Below are 19,072 nucleotides of genomic sequence, written 5' to 3' on the forward strand. Positions count from 1 at the left end.
TCCTTTTAACCTTTATGGGTTGTTTTAAATGTTACTCTAAGCAACATATAGTTATTAGACATATGTTGATTTTCTTCATTGAATCTTTCTTGATTCTTAACTTTCCTTCAATATTTTACCTTTTCAGTCAGTGTTTTCCCTTCTGAGTCATACCCTCAAGACTTATCTTTGTAATACTTTTCTTAATTGCCTCTAATCTGATTTTTAACCTTTCGTTCCTAGGTTTATATATAGCTCTTTTGTTATCTTTAAAAGTGTTTCAAATTTATTCTCCCTGGTCTTTAATTATTAAAATATTCTTTGCAGATATTTAGATTATTAAAATGCCTTATTACATTATTTAGAGTTATGCTGTGATTATTTTAGGGCTCCAGGCCTGGTACTTGTAAATTGTGTGTGTTTGTATATGAGTGTGCATGTGTGTCTGTATACACCTTGGGGAAGCGCCATCTGCATTTGTTTTAAAAGATGTGTAGGATTTCCTCAGTTATAGATAGGAATTGTTGATTTGTTGCTTGGGTGGGTTGGCTTTTCATGGAAAAAAGTTAGAATAAGTTCATCTTTTCCCATTTTTCTGATCTGTGGTAATTCTATGAAATTGAAGGCAGAACCCTCCAGAGTTTTTTTTTGCCAAGTAGTGCTGGATTATCACAGCCTCAGTACTACTTCCCCTTTCCTTTATGCTCCCCCCAAATGTAAAGTTTTTTTTTTTTTTTTAAAGTATGTTTGATGGGGATGTGCAGGCATTACAAAGAAATGTACAAGAAATCTCTGTATACCCACCCTCTAGCTTTTACAATGTTTACATCTTACAATCTATGGTAAAACCAAGAAATTAACATTTGTAGAATCCATAGGACTTCTTCAGATTTCTCTAATTAAACATTTATTCTGTGTGTGTGTGTGTCTGTGTAGTTCAATCACATGAGTAGCACTGTATTGACTTACCCAAACTCAAGATACTCAGCTGATCTAGACACAGTAGCATGCACCTCTAGTCCCAGCTACAGGAATGTGAGGTCAGCCTGGGCAACATAGTGAGACTCTGTCATTAAAAAAAAAATTTAAAAAAAATCCACTGTAACCTTATAAAATTCCATTGTGTTACTCCAGTGTATTCACATCCGTATTCCCACATCCTTCCCATCCCCTGTTCCTGGCTCCTGACAACCTATGTTATGTCTTGTATCTTATGTTATATCATGAATGTTTCATAAATGGAATCATGCTGTATGTATCCTGTTGACACTGGCTTTTTCACTTAACATAATGTTGTCATTCAAGTTGTTGTATGTAGTGATAGTATGTTTTTTATTATTGCTGAATATTGTTCTCCTTATTATCATTTGTTTAACCATTCACCACTTAGAGATATTTGGGTACTTTCTAGTTGGGGCTATTCTGAATCAAGTTACTTGTGAACATTCTTTTTCTACATCCTTGAATAAAAGTTTGTAGTTATCACTTTATGTTGCAAAGGACCTTGATTCTATTTGGAATATTTTCACTATAAACTATAATTTAAACAGTAACATTCCTATTTATTTAATTATTTTCATGATATTTTTATGAATTAGATATGAAAAAAATCATTTTCATTTTGTTGTTTTCTGCATTAAGTCAGTCTTACTTTGTTTCTATTATAGGACTTATTTTCAGAGATAGGGACAACTGGAACTTATCTTACTGTAGTCAGTTATTGAACAGTTTAGGTTTCTGATATATTGCTTAGTGCTCTTTAAAAAATGAATACCACATTTTGGAATACCAAAAAAAAAAAACTAGTGTTTTTTTTTAGGAAAAAGGATTGTGACTGACAAACTTGTTGAATATTGTTTATGTGTTAAATATTTGTGTGAATATCCTTTGTTTAGGAAGTCGAGGCACGAGAGGTTCTCAAATTGATAGTCACAGTAGTAGTAGCAACTATCATGACAGCTGGGAAACTCGGAGTAGCTATCCTGAAAGAGATAGATATCTGGAAAGAGACAACAGAGATCAAGCAAGGGATTCTTCCTTTGAGAGAAGACATGGAGAGAGAGATCGTCGCGACAACAGAGAGAGAGGTTTGTCAAACAGAATTTTATTATATAGTAACCAACTTGTATAAAGAAAATTGTTTTTAAAATGGTTATCAATTTACTTTTTGTGAATATTGATTTACTTTTTAATGTAAAGTGTCTTTTAAGATATGTGCTTGATGATCATTTGAAGCTATTTATTCATATAGTCTTTGTTGAATTGCTGTTGGAGGGATTATGTAAATAGACAGCTATCAGTACCTCAGGCAGCAAAGTATAAGAATGGGGGGAGGCTCTATTGCATGTTTCTCATCTTAACCAAATTGCTCACAACTCTTTTAAAAGTGTAGGTGATTAGAGCCATCCCAGGCAGTTCTGATTCAGGAAATACCTAAATCTTCAGCTAAGGATCCTGCCTACTTACTCATTAGCTGTGATCAGTAGAGTCTTATAAGGACTGTGAGAGAGGAACAAGGAAAGTGATAGGGCTGGAGATTGTTCAGTGAAACATTTTGTTTATAGTCTGTTCTGAAAATATATAATATTTGCTCTGGTTAATTTATATTCTTAGCTGTCGAAAGTTAAAGTTTTCCATTAATTAGATGATCTCTTAAAACTCAATTTTGAAACAGAATTACTAGGAAGCCCTTAAGGGTTGTAAGCACTTTCTTTAGCATGCTTTTATTGCCTGTACATGTTAGGACCTTTAAACATTTAAAATCTGAAGAAGGTCTCACTTACCTTGGCTGATTTCTAAAGTAAAGTTTGCTGTAATGCTGAGATTAAAATAGTATGCAATTTTGTGGACCAGAAGATTGAATATTGGTGCTTTAGTGTGGGTTGAATCAAAAAACTATCTTCCTATATTGATATGGTTGGTAATAGAAGGAGAGCAAAGTCTCTAAGACATCATCTACTTTGGGGATAAGATTAGACACAGGAGAGTTAGTTGGGTTGTTTGTTAAAGGTAAGCCCAGTGCACTTGGTTTAAAAGATGTGTAGGATTTCCTCAACTATATATAGGGTTGGAGTTTATACGTTTTGTGTTTCTGAAATTGTTTCTTCCTTAGCTCTTTGACAACCTTTCTTCACTGTGTCCTGATACTTTATTTCTGTTTTCACATCCTAGCTCAGGTTTTTCCTCATCTCATGCCTAAATTCTATAGGAAGATTTGGTTTCAATCTTGTGTTTAGTTTAACCACACATATTAAGCTTTTACTAGGTGTCAGAAACTTTGATAGTTACTTTAAATATATATTTTAGCTTAATTTTTACAACGTCCCTGTGAGTGTGTGTGTGTGTGTGTGTATGTATATATATATATATATGAATGATAAAATAATCCATGTTTCACAATTAAGAGATTAGATCTAAGAGAAGTTAAGTTACCAGTATACAGGAAGGAAATTTCAAAGTATAACTACTTTAGTGAATATCAAATGTATTAAAAGAGAAACCTATTTTTGAGGTTAATGATATATTCTGTGCCTTTAGTACCCATGCCAGGCACTTTGCTAATATATAATAGTTCTTTCCTTATAGAACTTAAAGTGGGGCAGAGAGGTGGGGATTCTCCCTCTCCTCGCTAAAGTAACTGATTATTGAGGTTATCAAGGAAACAAACAGTAGCCCCAGATAGAAATAAAGAATAAGAGAAGGACCTGTTGTGTAGTGTTTATGAACAACTTGAAAAAAAATGTGTAGAGGCATAAATGCAAGAGAAGTAGCTAGTTTTTCAAAGATAAAAAGCATCCCATGAAAAGATTAGGTGTAATGCTCTGAGGTGGGAAATAGCCTAACATGTCTTAGAATTAGAAAGAAGACTAATGTGGCTAAAGTATAGTGAGTAGTAGGGGATTCATAGAGGTTAAGGGTAGAGATATACACAAGTACTTTGTTCTGTCCTCAGAAATTTAAATCTTTCCTTTAGATCTGACCTTCACAGTCTAGTACAAATAGACAACTAAAATATAATTGTTAGTGCTATGTAAAGTTCTATGAGAAGACAAAGGACCAAACAGAATTCCAAGAAAGGTGCTTTAATTAGGAAGAGGACATCTGAATTAGGGCCTTCAGAATATTTAAGTTTGCTAGAAGGAATAATGGAAAAAGTATTTTCCAGCAGAGGTGCAACATAAGCAGACACATAGAACTAAAAGAAACATATGCTTTGGAGGAATAAACAATTATGTTGTGAGGTTAGAGTAGAGGTATGTTATGATTTGTAGGGAAGGAAAGGAGCCAGGGAAGAGGACTGATAAGAGACTATATAGACCAGGTTATAAATGACCTAATAAGTCAGGCTAAACATTTTGAATTTAATTGCTTTTCACTCTGTATAAGATAACTGCTTTTAAGCAGATGGGACAAATAGAGTTTTCATCAAAAACATATTAAGTATCTGGGGAAAAACTGAAGGCAAAGATAGACTGTTGATAACATAATCATCTGAGAAGAGCTGATCAAGGTCTGAGTTAATATAGTAACTGTAGAGATAGTAAAAGGAAAAGAAAGATTCTAGAAATGAAATTGATAGTATTTGGGTATGGCAATATTTGGATAATTCAAAAGTTGCCAGCTGTAAGTAATAGATTTGTTATTACTTAAGAAATATGTGAAGAAAGCACATCTTTGAAGAACATGTTTTGGAAGATAGTTTAGACATGTTAAGAGTGGTGCTCTTGTATTCTTTCCATTTTCCTTTGAAATTAGGGACATTGCCATTTTGTATGTGAGAATAAAGGTTTTATCTGCCTGGAAAGTGTCTGAATAGTCTATTCCCTGACATTCCTTTATTCAGAAATTTCAAATATGAATTAATGTAAGTTACAGTATTAAATGTTTCAGGTTATTTGTAATTATGATTTTGATTATGATCCCCAAATCAGGAATTTAGACAATCTAAAATATAGATATATAACAATAGAACCACTTTAATTTAAATTAGTTTCAGCAAAAATAAAAAGATTTAGGAAAAATTGACTTTCTAGTCCTAAAGTCCTAATGCATCTACCATCTCTGTAACTGGCAAGTCACCAAAATCACTTTTGGACCATAATTTATGTTTTTTAAGAAGTAAGACAAGAAAAGACTATATAAGATTTCATTTTTTTCTTCTAGCTTTAAAATTCCTTTTTATGCTGAATCTAACCTCTAAATAGTAACTATGCATATCTTTTCATAGTGTTAAGGAAGGGAAATTTAAGCTACTATATTGGCTCCTTCTCTGGAAATATTCCAAAATTTTTCTGCTTAATAAGTTGATGTTAGATGTTTCACTTACCAATCCATTGGACATAGTATAGTTTGATCTTCATTGATTAATCGTTAGATATATTTGTATGGCACAGAAGTAGAAACATCTCAATAGTCTAGATTATGTCACAGTATTTGCTTTAAACATGGCTCTGGGGAAAAGTTGATGCCATCCTTTTATACATTTTTTGATCCCAGACTAATTAATTTTATTGCTCAAGTGGTTATTTAAGCAGCGTGTATTCATTTCTCTGTGTTTGTGTGATTTGTGTGTAGATTGGAAAAAATATATAAAATGTGATTATCATTTAACATTTTAGCACAACAACTTTTTATCTGAGTATTCATTTATATGATTAAATAAAACTTTTATTAGCAGTTAGGTAATATATATCACTGATATGAAACACTTTTTACATTTGATTGTTCCAAGATTATTAGCCTTCAGTACCCTTAATTCTAGTTTAGTTTGTTCTACAATATTTTCCTCACATAATAGCTGCACTTTGATGTGTATATATTTTGGCCTGAAATTAGAGGTGTGACTTACGAGGGAAATTTTTTTTTTCCTTCAGCTCCTATGTTCTACACCTCCTGCTGCCCCTATCCTTTGCCACCAGTGTTCTCAGGTCCTGCTGGGGGGACAGAGAAGATCAGAGGTGAAGGGTAGAGATGGCAGAAAGCGGGGTTGGAGCAGTGGGCTGGAGGTAGGGTAGGGAGCATGCAGAGAAAGATCAAAGGTGGATAAGTGGGAGGGGGTTGGGGGTTGATGGGGAGCAGAAAACATGGTAGTTAGAGGGAAATTGAAAATATATTTAAGAAAATAAATTTTAAAGGTCTAGGGGTGATTAATATTTGGATGATTAAATTTAAAGTAAATATAATACTTGATTTATAATTTGTTGCCAGTGTGACCCATATATACACAGATAAAATTTAAGATTTGCCATACTGTATAACCTATAGGTTATCTATTAAATTAATCACTGACAAAACTTGATTTTCATTGTAGATCAAAGACCAAGCTCACCAATTCGACATCAGGGAAGGAATGACGAGCTTGAGCGTGATGAAAGAAGAGAGGAACGAAGAGTAGACAGAGTGGATGATAGAAGAGATGAAAGGGCTAGAGACAGAGATAGGGAACGAGAACGAGACAGGGAGCGGGAGAGAGAGAGGGAACGTGAACGAGATCGGGAAAGAGAAAAAGAAAGAGAACTAGAAAGAGAGCGTGCTAGGGAACGGGAGAGAGAAAGAGAAAGAGAAAAGGAGAGAGAACGTGAAAGAGAGAGAGATCGCGATCATGACCGAGAGAGGGAAAGAGAGAGGGAGCGAGACAGGGAAAAAGAACGGGAGCGAGAAAGAGAAGAAAGAGAGAGGGAGAGAGAGCGAGAACGGGAAAGAGAGAGAGAACGGGAACGAGAAAGAGCAAGAGAAAGGGATAAAGAACGAGAACGTCAGCGGGATTGGGAAGAAAAGGACAAGGGACGAGATGACCGTAGAGAAAAGCGAGAAGATATTCGAGAAGATCGCAATCCGAGAGATGGACATGATGAGAGAAAATCAAAGTAAGAATGATATGAATCAATTTTAGAAAGTTCATTTCAGTAAAGAATTCATAAGTTTTATTTAATGCTTTTCAGTGTTCCCTTAATTTTCTATTAAGTCTTCTCTTTTTGTGTGTCAAATTTATTATATACAAATAAAATGGTGTAAATTCTTTAATTATCTAGAAAATAATTTTTTTATATTTTAATCCAGGGTCTATAATTAATCTGTAATAATTTGTTTAGAAGCTGGGTAATATATAAAGAAAACAAGCTTATTTAGTTCGGAGACTTGTGTGTGCAAGATCAAGCAATCCTATTTGTTCAACATCTGGTGAGGGCTCCCTTGGCTGTATTAAAACATGGTGAAGAAACAGAACAGGCCAAGTGAAAGATTGGCCTGGCCCTGAGCCCACTCATTCTGTGAGACCAGCATTAATCCCTTTCAAGGGCAGTGCCTCCAATGACCTAATCACCTTGCAGTAGGCCCCATTTCTTAGAGGTTCTGCTACCTCAGCACTACCACATGGAGAACCAAGCCTTTAATACATGAACCTTTGGGGAATAAACCACATCCAAACCATAGAATACTCTTTCTTATTTCCTGTGCATTTTTTATGGCATGTGAGCTTTCTTGACTTGTTATAGACTTTTTTTAGGAGGAATCCAACATAAAAGTGATAGTGAACTTGTGTCCCACTACATTCTCTTGATAACTAGTTAATGATGATGGCTAGTCATCAAGAGATACTGCCTGAGTTTCTTATGCTTGTAAATATGGAGTCACATCTCTAGGCTACAGGAAACAATTCACAGTATTATAGGACCTAAGAATTCCTATAATTGTTATGTAGCTACAAGATGAAAGATAAGGAAGTGTCCTCTCATGCTGTGAAGATATATAGTAGGTTATTGGGGCCAAAAGATATTTTCTTGACATCTCATAGAATATATCTGAGGACATTTCCTCCCTCCCTCCCTCCCTCCCTCCCTTCCTTCCTTCCTCCCTTCCTTCCTTCCTTCCTTCCTTCCTTATTTCTTTATTTTCTTTCTCTCTGTCTCACCTCTCTCTCTCCCCCCTCACCCTTCTCCCCACCTTCATCAAAAGAAATTATTTGTTTAGGTATCTGGGAAGTTGAGGGTTAGCTTTGATTTGTTCTGATGTGGCTCTAACCAGGTTATTATAGGAATAATTTCTCTCCACTGTTTCCCTCTGTGCTGATTATAGTCTCATCAAATTTGTCTCCAAATGATGCCTTTGTTGGCCTTAGAATTGTACCTACTTTAGCAGTCCTCTTTGTATTGGGGCTCTCATTGATTGAGGAGTAGACAGTTCTTGGCTAAGCCAGTTCCATCATTGCTTTTCTGAATTATTGGGGTACAATTCAGCACCAAAGTGGAACCTCGGGTGGAGAGTACATTACAAAAAAATTTGGTTGCAGATTAAAGAGCAGAATGTGACTATTAGGGCCAAAAGATATTTTCTTGGCACTCATTCTGCTCTTTAATCTGCAACCAAAATTTACTGTAATGTACTCTCTACCTTACTTTCCTGCTTCCCTCTCCCCACATATTAAAAATTTTACATTAAAATGAGCTTCAGAGATTCTTCCTTTATCACATGTAGGCAAACATACATAATATTTTCTTCTCTCTCTGACTTTTACATCTCTCTATCTTCTATAATTATAATTCTCAAATCTTTATGTGTCTTTTCTCCACTTCTCTGCTTTGATTAATATTTTTTTCATACTTCTCATTTCTGCTTATAATAAGCAACAGTTTTTCTGGTTTTTTTTTTTTTTTCATGACTAATTAGCCATGAAAATCCCAAGAGTTGGGACTGACCCTAGAAACTTAGGAGTCAAACAAACCAATAAGAAAAACTAGTTAAATAATATTAATATCTTAACTTAGTTGTTATTTGTACTTTCATCTCAGTAGTTTGAATTTATCCAGCACTTTAAAAAAGTTATTTAGGTTTGCTGCATTACCATAGTATTCATTTTACTCTAATTTTGTTTCATAAAAATATTTATGAATCATTTTTATCTTACTTCAAATATTCACTTTATTCTAGTGTATCAATCAGTTATTTCTTACTGTGTTAAATTGTCTCAAAAGCTAGTCTTTTAAAACAGCCACCATTTATTTGCTTATGATTCTGTGGATGAGTGATTTTATGTGGATTTAGCAGAGTATATTCTGCTGGTCCTTCTTGAGATAACTGTGTGTCTACAATTGACCTGAAAGTTCAATCGTACCCAGATGATTCAAGGTGTCCTTACTCACCTGTCTGGCATTTGGGGCACCTTAAATCACCTGGCATTTGGGGCACCTTAAATCACCTTGCAGTAGGCCCCATTTCTTAGAGGTTTTGCTACCTCAGCACTACCACATGGAGAACCAAGCCTTTAATACATGAACCTTTGGGGAATAAACCACATCCAAACCATCGAATACTCTGTAAAGCTTCTTGGGTCCTCTCCAGATTTGTACAGTGTAACTTTTACCACATTCTTCTGTCATGTAGCAAGTCACTAGTCCTGCCCAGATTTAAAGAGTGAGGAAGTAGGCCACCAATTGATGGTGGAAGCTTTGGATAAGGACTTGCACAAGCTGAGGCCTGTGAGTTGTTACAGTACTCCTGGGACTGCCTTCTTCACTTGGTCACTCAAAAGAAGCTGTCCCAATAGATGTGCTGCAGCATCGTTCTCAACTTTTGACTGTAATGTTTATAAACAAACAATGTTGATAAAAAATAAGTAGTCCAAATGTAACAAAAATGTAAGAAAATACTGGAATAATATAAGAACCAAGATGAATAAATCAGTATTTATTTTAAACTCAACTAAGGAAAAAGAAATATAATGAATATATGAATTATTTACTTATCACCAAGCAAGTGATTTTAATTCAAAGAAAGGAAAAGGAAGTTATTTTTTACAATGTACAAATAATATGCCCGGCACTGGGCTTATGATATAACTAATGTATACTTCACTGCAGTTTAATGAGCTATTTTCTCCCTAACTTCAGATGACAAATTAAGGAACTTACTTAAGGCTGCATAATAAGTAATGTGGCTATAAATTGAACTCATAGCTTTTTTATTCCAAAAATAATACTAGATTTTCTTACCTGTTTTCCCTGCACAAAGTAATTTCTATATCATAAGAATGTAAAGTTGGTTAATGTTTATATTAGAGGGTACATTAGTTTATTGATTTCACAAAACTGTATGTTATCATTTTGCAGTATTTAAATATGGCAATTTTCACTTGAATGATTTTCCATGAATAATGAAAGAAAGAAATGTTGCCATGTATTTTAAATCTACAATTTGAAGTATTAGCAAATGAAGTAATGAACTTTATTAAAGATACCAAATACCCTTTGTATAATACAGCTTTGACAATATTGCTTTCCTATAATTATAAGTTATAGTAAAATATACTAATAAAAAACATAGTAAAGAAATCTTCACCCTTTAGAATTTTATAAGTTGTATTTGTTTGCCCAATTTAGGAAGCGCTATAGAAATGAAGGGAGTCCCAGTCCTCGGCAGTCACCTAAGCGCCGGCGTGAACATTCTCCTGATAGTGACACTTACAACAGTGGAGATGATAAAAGTGAGCACTTTTTGTTTTCTGTGTCTCTGTATTCATACTCATTTACTATGAGATCATTCTTTGCACTGATTGGAACTGACAGATTAAGATTTTTTGAAAAGTTTTCTGGATCTGCTGCCTCTAAATATTTCCTTATGTGATTAAAGTATGTTTGAGAAGTATATCATTTATCACAATGGCATTGTCTTTTCCTACCATTTGTAGTTAAATCCAAATAGTAGGCTTTTGTCTGTCATTTGAAAAGTTTTCAGATGAAAAGTGAGAGATTGTCTAATTGTTATTTAAATGTAATGTGCAGTGTTTATTCACCTAGTGAATATGTGATTATTTTTCTCTTTTTGTATAGATGAAAAACACAGACTCTTGAGCCAGGTTGTACGACCTCAAGAATCTCGTTCTCTCAGCCCATCACACCTCCCTGAAGATAGGCAGAGTAGATGGAAAGAAGAAGATCGTAAACCAGAAAGAAAAGAGAGTTCAAGGCGCTATGAAGAGCAAGAACTCAAAGAGAAAGTTTCTTCTGTAGAAAAGCAGAGAGAACAGACAGAAATCTTGGAAAGCTCAAGAGCACGTACACAAGACATGATTGGCCACCACCCGTCTGAAGATCGAGACACATCTGATCGAGCTCATGAGGAAAATAAGAAAAAAGCAAAACTTCAGAAGAAACCTATCAAGAAAAAGAAAGAGGATGATATTGGAATAGAGAGGAGTAACATTGAGACAACATCTGAAGATGGTCAAGTCTTCTCCCCTAAAAAAGGACAGAAGAAGAAAAATGTTGAAAAAAAACGTAAAAGATCCAAAGGTGATTCTGATATTTCTGATGAAGAAGCAACTCAGCAAAATAAGAAGAAAAGAGGGCCACGAACTCCCCCTATGACAACCAAAGAGGATTTAGTTGAAATTTCCAACGATAAGGATGGTATGCTAGAGGATCCTCAGAAGAAAGAAGATACAGCCTTTAGTGACTGGTCTGATGAGGATGTGCCTGACCGTACAGAGGTGACAGAATCAGAGCATGCTGCCTCTGCTGCTACTCCTGGTAGTACCCCTTCTCCTCTATCTTCTCTTCTCCCTCCTCCACCTCCTTTGGCTAGTGCCAGTACAGCTGCCTCTGCTGCTCTTGCCTCTACTCCTATTACTGCTGCTACTGCCTCCTCCACCTCCATTTCCACCTCTGCGAACCCCACCAACACTACCAGTGCTACTTTTGCCAATGAAGAGTCACACAGAAAATGCCATAGGACACGAGCAGAAAAAGTAGAGGCACCTCATGTAACCATAGAAGATACACCACATCGAAAGCCAGTGGATCAAAAGAGGAGCAGCAGCCTTGGGAGCAATCGGAGTAATCGTAGTCACACCTCTGGCCGTCTGCGCTCTCCATCCAATGATTCTGCCCATAGAAGTGGGGATGACCAAGGTAGTCGAAAGAGAGTGCTGCATAGTGGTTCAAGAGATAGAGAAAAAACAAAAAGTCTAGAAATCACAGGAGAGAGAAAATCTAGGATTGACCAGTTAAAGCGTGGAGAGCCTAGCCGAAGTACTTCTTCAGGTAATAAAATTGAATTATGATCTAGTCATTGTTTCCTGTGTTAGTATATTTTATACAAATTATAATGCTAAAGTAATGCCTACTTACTTTTTATACATGCTTTTTAATGTGATGGCTAATCTTTTTTTTTTTTTTTTAATTTTGTGGCACTTGGTGTGGGAGGAGGCTTATTCATCCCATTAAGAAATCATCGTTTATTTTCATTATCCCTTTAAAATCTCTTCCATTATCACTTTAAGACCAATGTTATAATAGAGATACATTCAGTGCTATTAACAGTTTAATGTTAGGATTTTAATGATATGATTTGGTGAAAAGGCTCTCTACTCCAGTCCTATATCAACATTTGCAAATGTAACCTTCCTGTTATTCTTTCTATAGCCAGTACTGCTCTTTTTGCCTCAGAAAATAAGATAGGAGAGTAAAGAGAAGTCAAAGAATTAAGTACATATTAATATCTAACCATTTTATGTACATATTTCAAGATATTTTTGTACTGGAAATAGACAAGGAAACCTTTTTTTTCTTTTGGTACTAGAGATTGAACCCAGGGCTGCTCTACCACTGAGCTATATCCCCAGCCCTTTTTAATATTTTATTTTGAGACAAGGTCTCACAAAGTTGCTGAAGTCTAGCCTTGAACTTGTAATCCTCCTGCCTCAGCCTTTTAAGTTGCTAGGAATGATTAGAGGTGTGTACCACTGTACTCGGCTGACAAGGAAATTTTATAAACATACTTTGATTAACCCCTTGAGAGAGAGAAATTTGTCCCTAAAATGAGTTCTTTGTATATATATGTAGAGAAATGTGTATGTAGAATGTACAGAGTATATAGAACATTGAAAATATTGAGAAAATATATTGGCAAGTAAATTGTAACTTTAAAAGATTCTAAAATGAAGTGTTTGTTTCTGTTTCCTGTTAATTTTTGTATGTGGCATATTTATTATAGATCGCCAGGATTCAAGAAGCCATAGTTCAAGAAGAAGTTCTCCTGAGTCAGATCGGCAAGTCCATTCAAGATCTGGGTCTTTTGATAGCAGAGATAGGCTTCAAGAAAGAGATCGATATGAGCATGATAGAGAGCGGGAGAGAGAGAGGAGGGATACAAGGCCAAGAGAATGGGACCGAGAAGCCGATAAAGACTGGCCACGAAACAGAGATCGAGATAGATTGCGGGAAAGAGAGAGAGAGCGAGACAAAAGGAGAGACCTGGACAGGGAAAGAGAGAGACTAATTCCTGAATCTGTTGAAAGGGACAGAGATAGAGATAGAACTTTTGAGATTTCTTCTCAGATAGAGTCTGTGAAACGCAGTGAAGCAAAACTGGAGAGTGAACATGAAAGAGACCTGGAAGCCGCTTCCCGAGACACTCTAACTTTGGATAAAGAAAGAATGGATAAAGAACTGGGATCTGTCCAAGGATTTGAAGATATGAATAAAGCTGAGAGAACTGAGAGTGTAGAAGGTGAGTGCCTCACCCTTTTCTCTGTTATAAACAGATTAGACATCTCATATGCTCCATTCCTTTTCCAATTTCATGTGAAGTAAATATTTTCTTTTGAAAGGCAAATTGATTTCATTAGAGGAAGTAGATTCATAAGGGAAATTCCTGTAATACTAAAATATGTCTTTCCCTTTAGTACAAATTTGGGTTAAAATAATCCTAATGAAATAAAAGAAATAGTTCTTGAAATAAAAAGTGAGTACTCTAGATAGGGCAGAGGAATGGGAGGGGAAGAGAGGGAGCAGGGGGTTAGCAATGATGGTGGAATGTGATGGACATCATTATTTAAAGTATATGTATGAAGACATGAATTGGTGTCAACATACTTTATCTACAAACAGAGATATGAGAAATCGTTCTCTACATGTGTAATAAGAATTATAATGCGTTCCACTGTCATGTATTTAAAAAACAAAATCAATTTTTAAAAAAAGAGATCGAAGAATGAATATTTAGTTCTGTTTATGCCCGACCATTGAAACATTGCTTAGGTACAATGTCCACAGATTTTGAAGAATAACCATCACATCTTTTTTCTTAAATGTTAAGAATAAAATAAAATCACAAAAATTGACATTTTAGTTCAGAGAAGGATTCACATAACTATTAGAGGTTCCTCTTTTCTAGGGCAACTGAGAACAAATATGTGAAATAATAAAACTTGCTAAAACTGCATTTAATGGCAGATCAACTATAGAGCCCTCCTGCCATTCCTCAGTCCTAGAACAGGAATGCAGAGAAGTCAGCATGAACACTTTGGCCCAGTCTGAGCCAGTCTTAGTTCTGTGGAACCTTACTCTATACTGCCTCTATTCTTCATTCTTCACTACCACTTTGCTAGATAAACTGACTTTTATTATCAGGTTAAGGATACTCCAGCTTTAATTGTAGGAGTGCAATCACAGTGATTAGTTTAGTTATATTCAGTAATGTAAAGAATCTGAGGTAGAGCTGGGCTTGGTGGTGCACTACTATAATCTCAGTGGCTTAGGAGGCTGAGGCAAGAGGATCTTGAGTTCAAAGCCAGCCTCAGCAACTTAGTGAGGCCCTAAGCAACTCAAGAGAGACCCTGTCTCTAAATAAAATACCAAAAAAGGGCTAGGGTTGTGGCTCAGTGGTTAAGCGCCCCTGGGTTCAATCCTTGGTACCAAAAAAAAAGAATTTAAGGTAGAATTGTTTTGGTCAAGCCAAATTGGAACTGGGGGAAAGGTAAAGATATATATATAAAACAGATGGTAAACTGAGATATCTAATCAGATAACTAAGAGATACAAGGATCTACTTTTATAAACTATAGGCCAAAAGCTATCACATGGCAGATACAAATAATAAAAAAAAATTACTGCTTATGTACTGTCTCAGAATATTTGCCTACAATAAACTAGACAAATTGATTCATGCCTTTCCTTTCTCTATCCCTTTTTAGTACCTGTTCTTCCCATTTCCGGATAGACCTTTGCACTTACATCATCTCCTCCTTACTTAGACTTTGTCTCAGTTATTTTCTCTATGAAGCCACCTGTGCAAAAGGCACTTTCACATTCTTACAGCACCTTGTTTGTACATCTTTTATAGTATTCTCATACAGTATTGTAATATTTTTTATGATTTTTCTCCCCATTGTACTGTACTCCTTTTTATCAATAGCTGATGAATGAAGATGTGTTGTGTCTATACATGTATACCCCACATCTTACTTCTTGGTGAATTATAGCCTAGGTTAATAGGGATAATGGCCCCTCTGAGAATTCTCCTGAAATTTCTGCCTTCCTAAGACTCTCCATTTCTGGTATCAGTTTTTAAATCATTGTTCTAACATAACCTCCTATTTCCAAGCACTAAGATTATGATTTTTTTGTTTTTAATTTGCCGTGACAGCATTTGGCCTATAGTAAAATCCACGACTTTTAAAAACAGATTAGACATCTCATATGCTATCTGTTATACATATTTTTGTTCTATTTGACTTAAACATTTCTACTGTTTTTTTTTTTCATATTATGTTTTCATCTCAAGTTTAAGTATAAATAGCTTCATATCATGAGCCGTGATTCTGATGTAGGCCCAACCTTGGGATATATTGAACTAATTATTATAATAGCTCTTGTGTGTCAGTGTCCTTCATTCCTAAAATGTTTACCATTTTTTTAGTTGCAACTACAGATAATACAGCATAGACATTTAGAGGTAAATCATCTGCTGTATGATACATGTGTTCACTTAAAGTAGGAAAATGAGTCGTATAAGCTTAAAAATTTAAAAATGCTGTTACATTTATGTTTAGATACATATTTATATAACCAGTTATTAAAACGGGTTGTCTTAGAAATGAATTTGTGGGGATATGGGGAAATTTTTATAGAATTTAATAGAACAAAAAATTATCAGAATGACTAGAAACATTTCATAGCCTCAAATTTTATTTGGTGCACATTCATACCCATGCACCATAGTGTTGCCATTCAAAAGTAAGGGTTTTAGATTCCATAAAGTATATAGATTGCCAGTAGAAACATTGAACATACTTAGTAATTTGGGGAGTAAACTTCTAACTAACTCACCAGGAGACAAAGTTTAGCATACATACTAGTTGAGAAAAGTAGAAATACCAGCAAAAATATTTTTAAGTTATATTATAGCATTCTTCTAAAATAGCATTCATTAATTAGATGAAAATGTTGGGATAGGGAAGAGAATTAATAATACTTCACATTTTTACCTCACTGCTAGAAAGTTCTTTCTATAATGAGTAAAATATCATGAACTAAGACTTAAGTTTAAAATATCTTTTTAAAGTAAATTTGCAACGAACCAGGCATGTGGTAGCACACACCTGTAACTCCAGCTACTCAAGAGACTGAGACAGGAGGATCTCAAATTCAAGGCCAACCTGGGCAATTTTGTAAGAACTTGTCTCAAAATAAAAAGGGTTGGGAATGTAGCTCAGAGGTAGAATACTCCTGGTGCCTGGTGGTTCAATCTCTAGTTCCACCCCACAAAAAAAAAAAAAAAAAAGCAAGTTTTTTATTTTTTTATTTTTTATAATGAGTTTATTCAGCTAAAGAAATTATTACAGTCTTTTGAAGTTAGAAGATTTTTCTGATTGTGAAAGTTTTATTGTCAAAAATTAAAACAATACACATAATCAATATTAGTGTATTAGTGGTATCTTTTTATTTTTGATATTTTAATTGTGACCTTATCTAATAATTGCTGTTCGTTTTGTGTTCTTAACTACTAAAATAAATTTAGTTAATTCAGTTTTATTTTGTAGTTTGCTTTTGAAACTATGAAGTGTTTGACTAGTTTAAAAAGATAGCTTTCTGTTTAAACAAATGCTTTTCACATTGTTACAGTGTGTACAGCCTTTACATTTTTGTTTGATTTAGGCATCCCTTCCCTTAAATACTTTTTTTAACATGAAATGAATTTGTGTATTAGCAGGAGATGATGAATCCAAGTTAGATGATGCACATTCATTAGGATCTGGTGCTGGAGAAGGATATGAGCCAATTAGTGATGATGAACTAGATGAAATTCTGGCAGGTGATGCAGAAAAGAGAGAGGACCAACAGGATGAAGAGAAGATGCCAGGTAATCATTTGCAGAGGTGGTATTTGAGCAGTCTTTATAACTTCTTTCAGTTTTCTAAATTCAGTAATTATTATTTTTATTTATTGTACTTATACATTGCCAGAGCTTACTCAAGTAACTATCCCATGAAACAACATTCCTTGACATTATCATTCAGTTGTATCAATTTGTTTCTGAGTACTCCCAACCTTTTTTGTTTGTTTGTTTAAATAATAGTAAGGGTCTGTACTGGGTCTGGCTATGTAAAATACAAAATTTTTATTTTTATTTTTCTCTGCTCGTATTTCACAAATTTTCATACTAATGTGGAAGATATAATTATTATCTTTGTCATTTGTTGGTATTAGATATTTCTAAATAGAACATTATTATATTTCTTCAGCTGTTTCTTCTTGATGGATTATTCACTCTCACTGTTAATAATAGTCACTGTCTGATTCTTAAAGAAATTTCATAATCAATTATTTCCTCTATAATGTATGTATGTGTGCATACAGGCAAACTAAATATGCTCCTAGATTTAATCCTTGATATGATTCTGGTACCAAGTTTCAAAATATCAGGCCTTATCTTAGTGAAATAATGGAGTTCTTTCATTGGTAATCTCTCATTTAATTTTTAAATGAGTTATTTTGTAGGGTTAGCTTACCTGTTTTCTTTTGGTGGAGAGTTTTAAGATTCTAAATATTCATTTTTATGAGAAAGCTGAAATTTTAAGAAAATAACTTTATTTATTTATGAGTTAAAGCTGTGCTTACTTGATTTATACAGTCATCCCTCCATATCCATTGGAGATTGACATCATGAGCTGCACACAAAATCTGCAGATGCTCGATTCTCTTATATAAAATGGCTCAGTATTTGCATGTAACGTATCCACGTCCTCCTGTATGCTTTAAAACATCTCTAGATTACTTCTGATACCTACTAAACTGTAAATGTGTTATAGTTTGTGGCTAGACTGTATTGTATAGGGAATAATTATAAGGAAATAAAAGGCTGTACATGTTCAATTCAGACTTTTCTGTGTGTGTGTGTGTGTATATATATATATATATATTATCTATAGTTAGTTGAATCCATAGATGGTTACCAAGGACCAAATCTATTTCTCTGTAGTTAAGCCTTCTTTATTTTTTGATGTAAAGAAAAGTATTATTCTTTAATTTTTTACAGATCCATTAGATGTGATAGATGTGGATTGGTCTGGTCTTATGCCAAAACATCCAAAAGAACCACGAGAACCTGGGGCTGCACTCTTAAAATTCACACCTGGAGCTGTTATGCTAAGAGTTGGGATTTCTAAAAAGCTGGCAGGTTCTGAGCTCTTTACCAAAGTCAAAGAAACATGTCAGAGACTTTTAGAAAAACCCAAAGGTAATTCCATTTACTTTAACTATGTAATGTCTGTTGTAACTATTAGGATGCTGTTGAAAAGAATTCTGTTTAGTTGTCATGTAGTACTCACACTATAGGAACTTCTTTGTTGGTTTTTGTTTTTTGGAGCAATCATTTATATTCATTAATTTAATCTTCATGGTCAAAATTCCTTAAATTTCTTTGAGGAAAATTTAATTCTACAGAGAAGTTACAAAAGTTGTAAAATAAACTTTCTTATCAAAGTTTAATAGAGGGCTTACTTAATGGTGACTTAAGTAAGACCTGAAACTATGAACTGTTTGTAAGAGGAGGGTTTGATTGTTGCTTAACAATCAGACCTCTCCTAATTTTTGCTGCTGTGATGGTGGTGTTACATAGCTGAGGCCTTTCGAGAAACTGAGGCCTTCTGAGAAACTGAGGCAGTGTAAAGACCTACTTTCAAACCCCTACTCTTGTGATCTAGTCAGAAAGATTTCAGAAATGTTGCTTAGAGTAATAGGAATGAATTTACTAAAGGGAAAAGGGGGAAAGTTTATTGACAGGAAAAGAGGAGAAGAGGACACTCTTAAGAGAGAGA

General features: G+C 34.6%; 1 protein-coding gene across 7 annotated transcripts in view; it reads left to right on the forward strand.

The window, feature by feature from the left end:
* The window catches only part of ZC3H13 (zinc finger CCCH-type containing 13), an 81,554-nt gene that overhangs the window by 51,815 nt on the left and 10,667 nt on the right, over positions 1-19,072 (forward strand). For 4 of the 7 annotated variants that reach the window (XM_081298325.1, XM_081298324.1, XM_081298326.1 and 1 more), the window contains exons 11-18: positions 1,875-2,066; positions 5,853-5,936; positions 6,290-6,845; positions 10,353-10,456; positions 10,803-12,014; positions 12,967-13,482; positions 16,963-17,115; positions 18,292-18,492. In XM_081298325.1, coding sequence (XP_081154451.1) covers positions 1,875-2,066; positions 5,853-5,936; positions 6,290-6,845; positions 10,353-10,456; positions 10,803-12,014; positions 12,967-13,482; positions 16,963-17,115; positions 18,292-18,492 — 3,018 coding nt within the window. The remainder of the gene's footprint in view (positions 1-1,874; positions 2,067-5,852; positions 5,937-6,289; positions 6,846-10,352; positions 10,457-10,802; positions 12,015-12,966; positions 13,483-16,962; positions 17,116-18,291; positions 18,493-19,072) is intronic. The other 3 variants (XM_081298328.1, XM_081298329.1, XM_081298330.1) reach the window with 3 other exon arrangements.

The sequence above is a fragment of the Spermophilus citellus genome (genome assembly GCF_964194105.1).
Source record: "Spermophilus citellus genome assembly, chromosome: 1".
In the NCBI taxonomy this organism is placed as follows: Eukaryota; Metazoa; Chordata; class Mammalia; order Rodentia; family Sciuridae; genus Spermophilus; species Spermophilus citellus.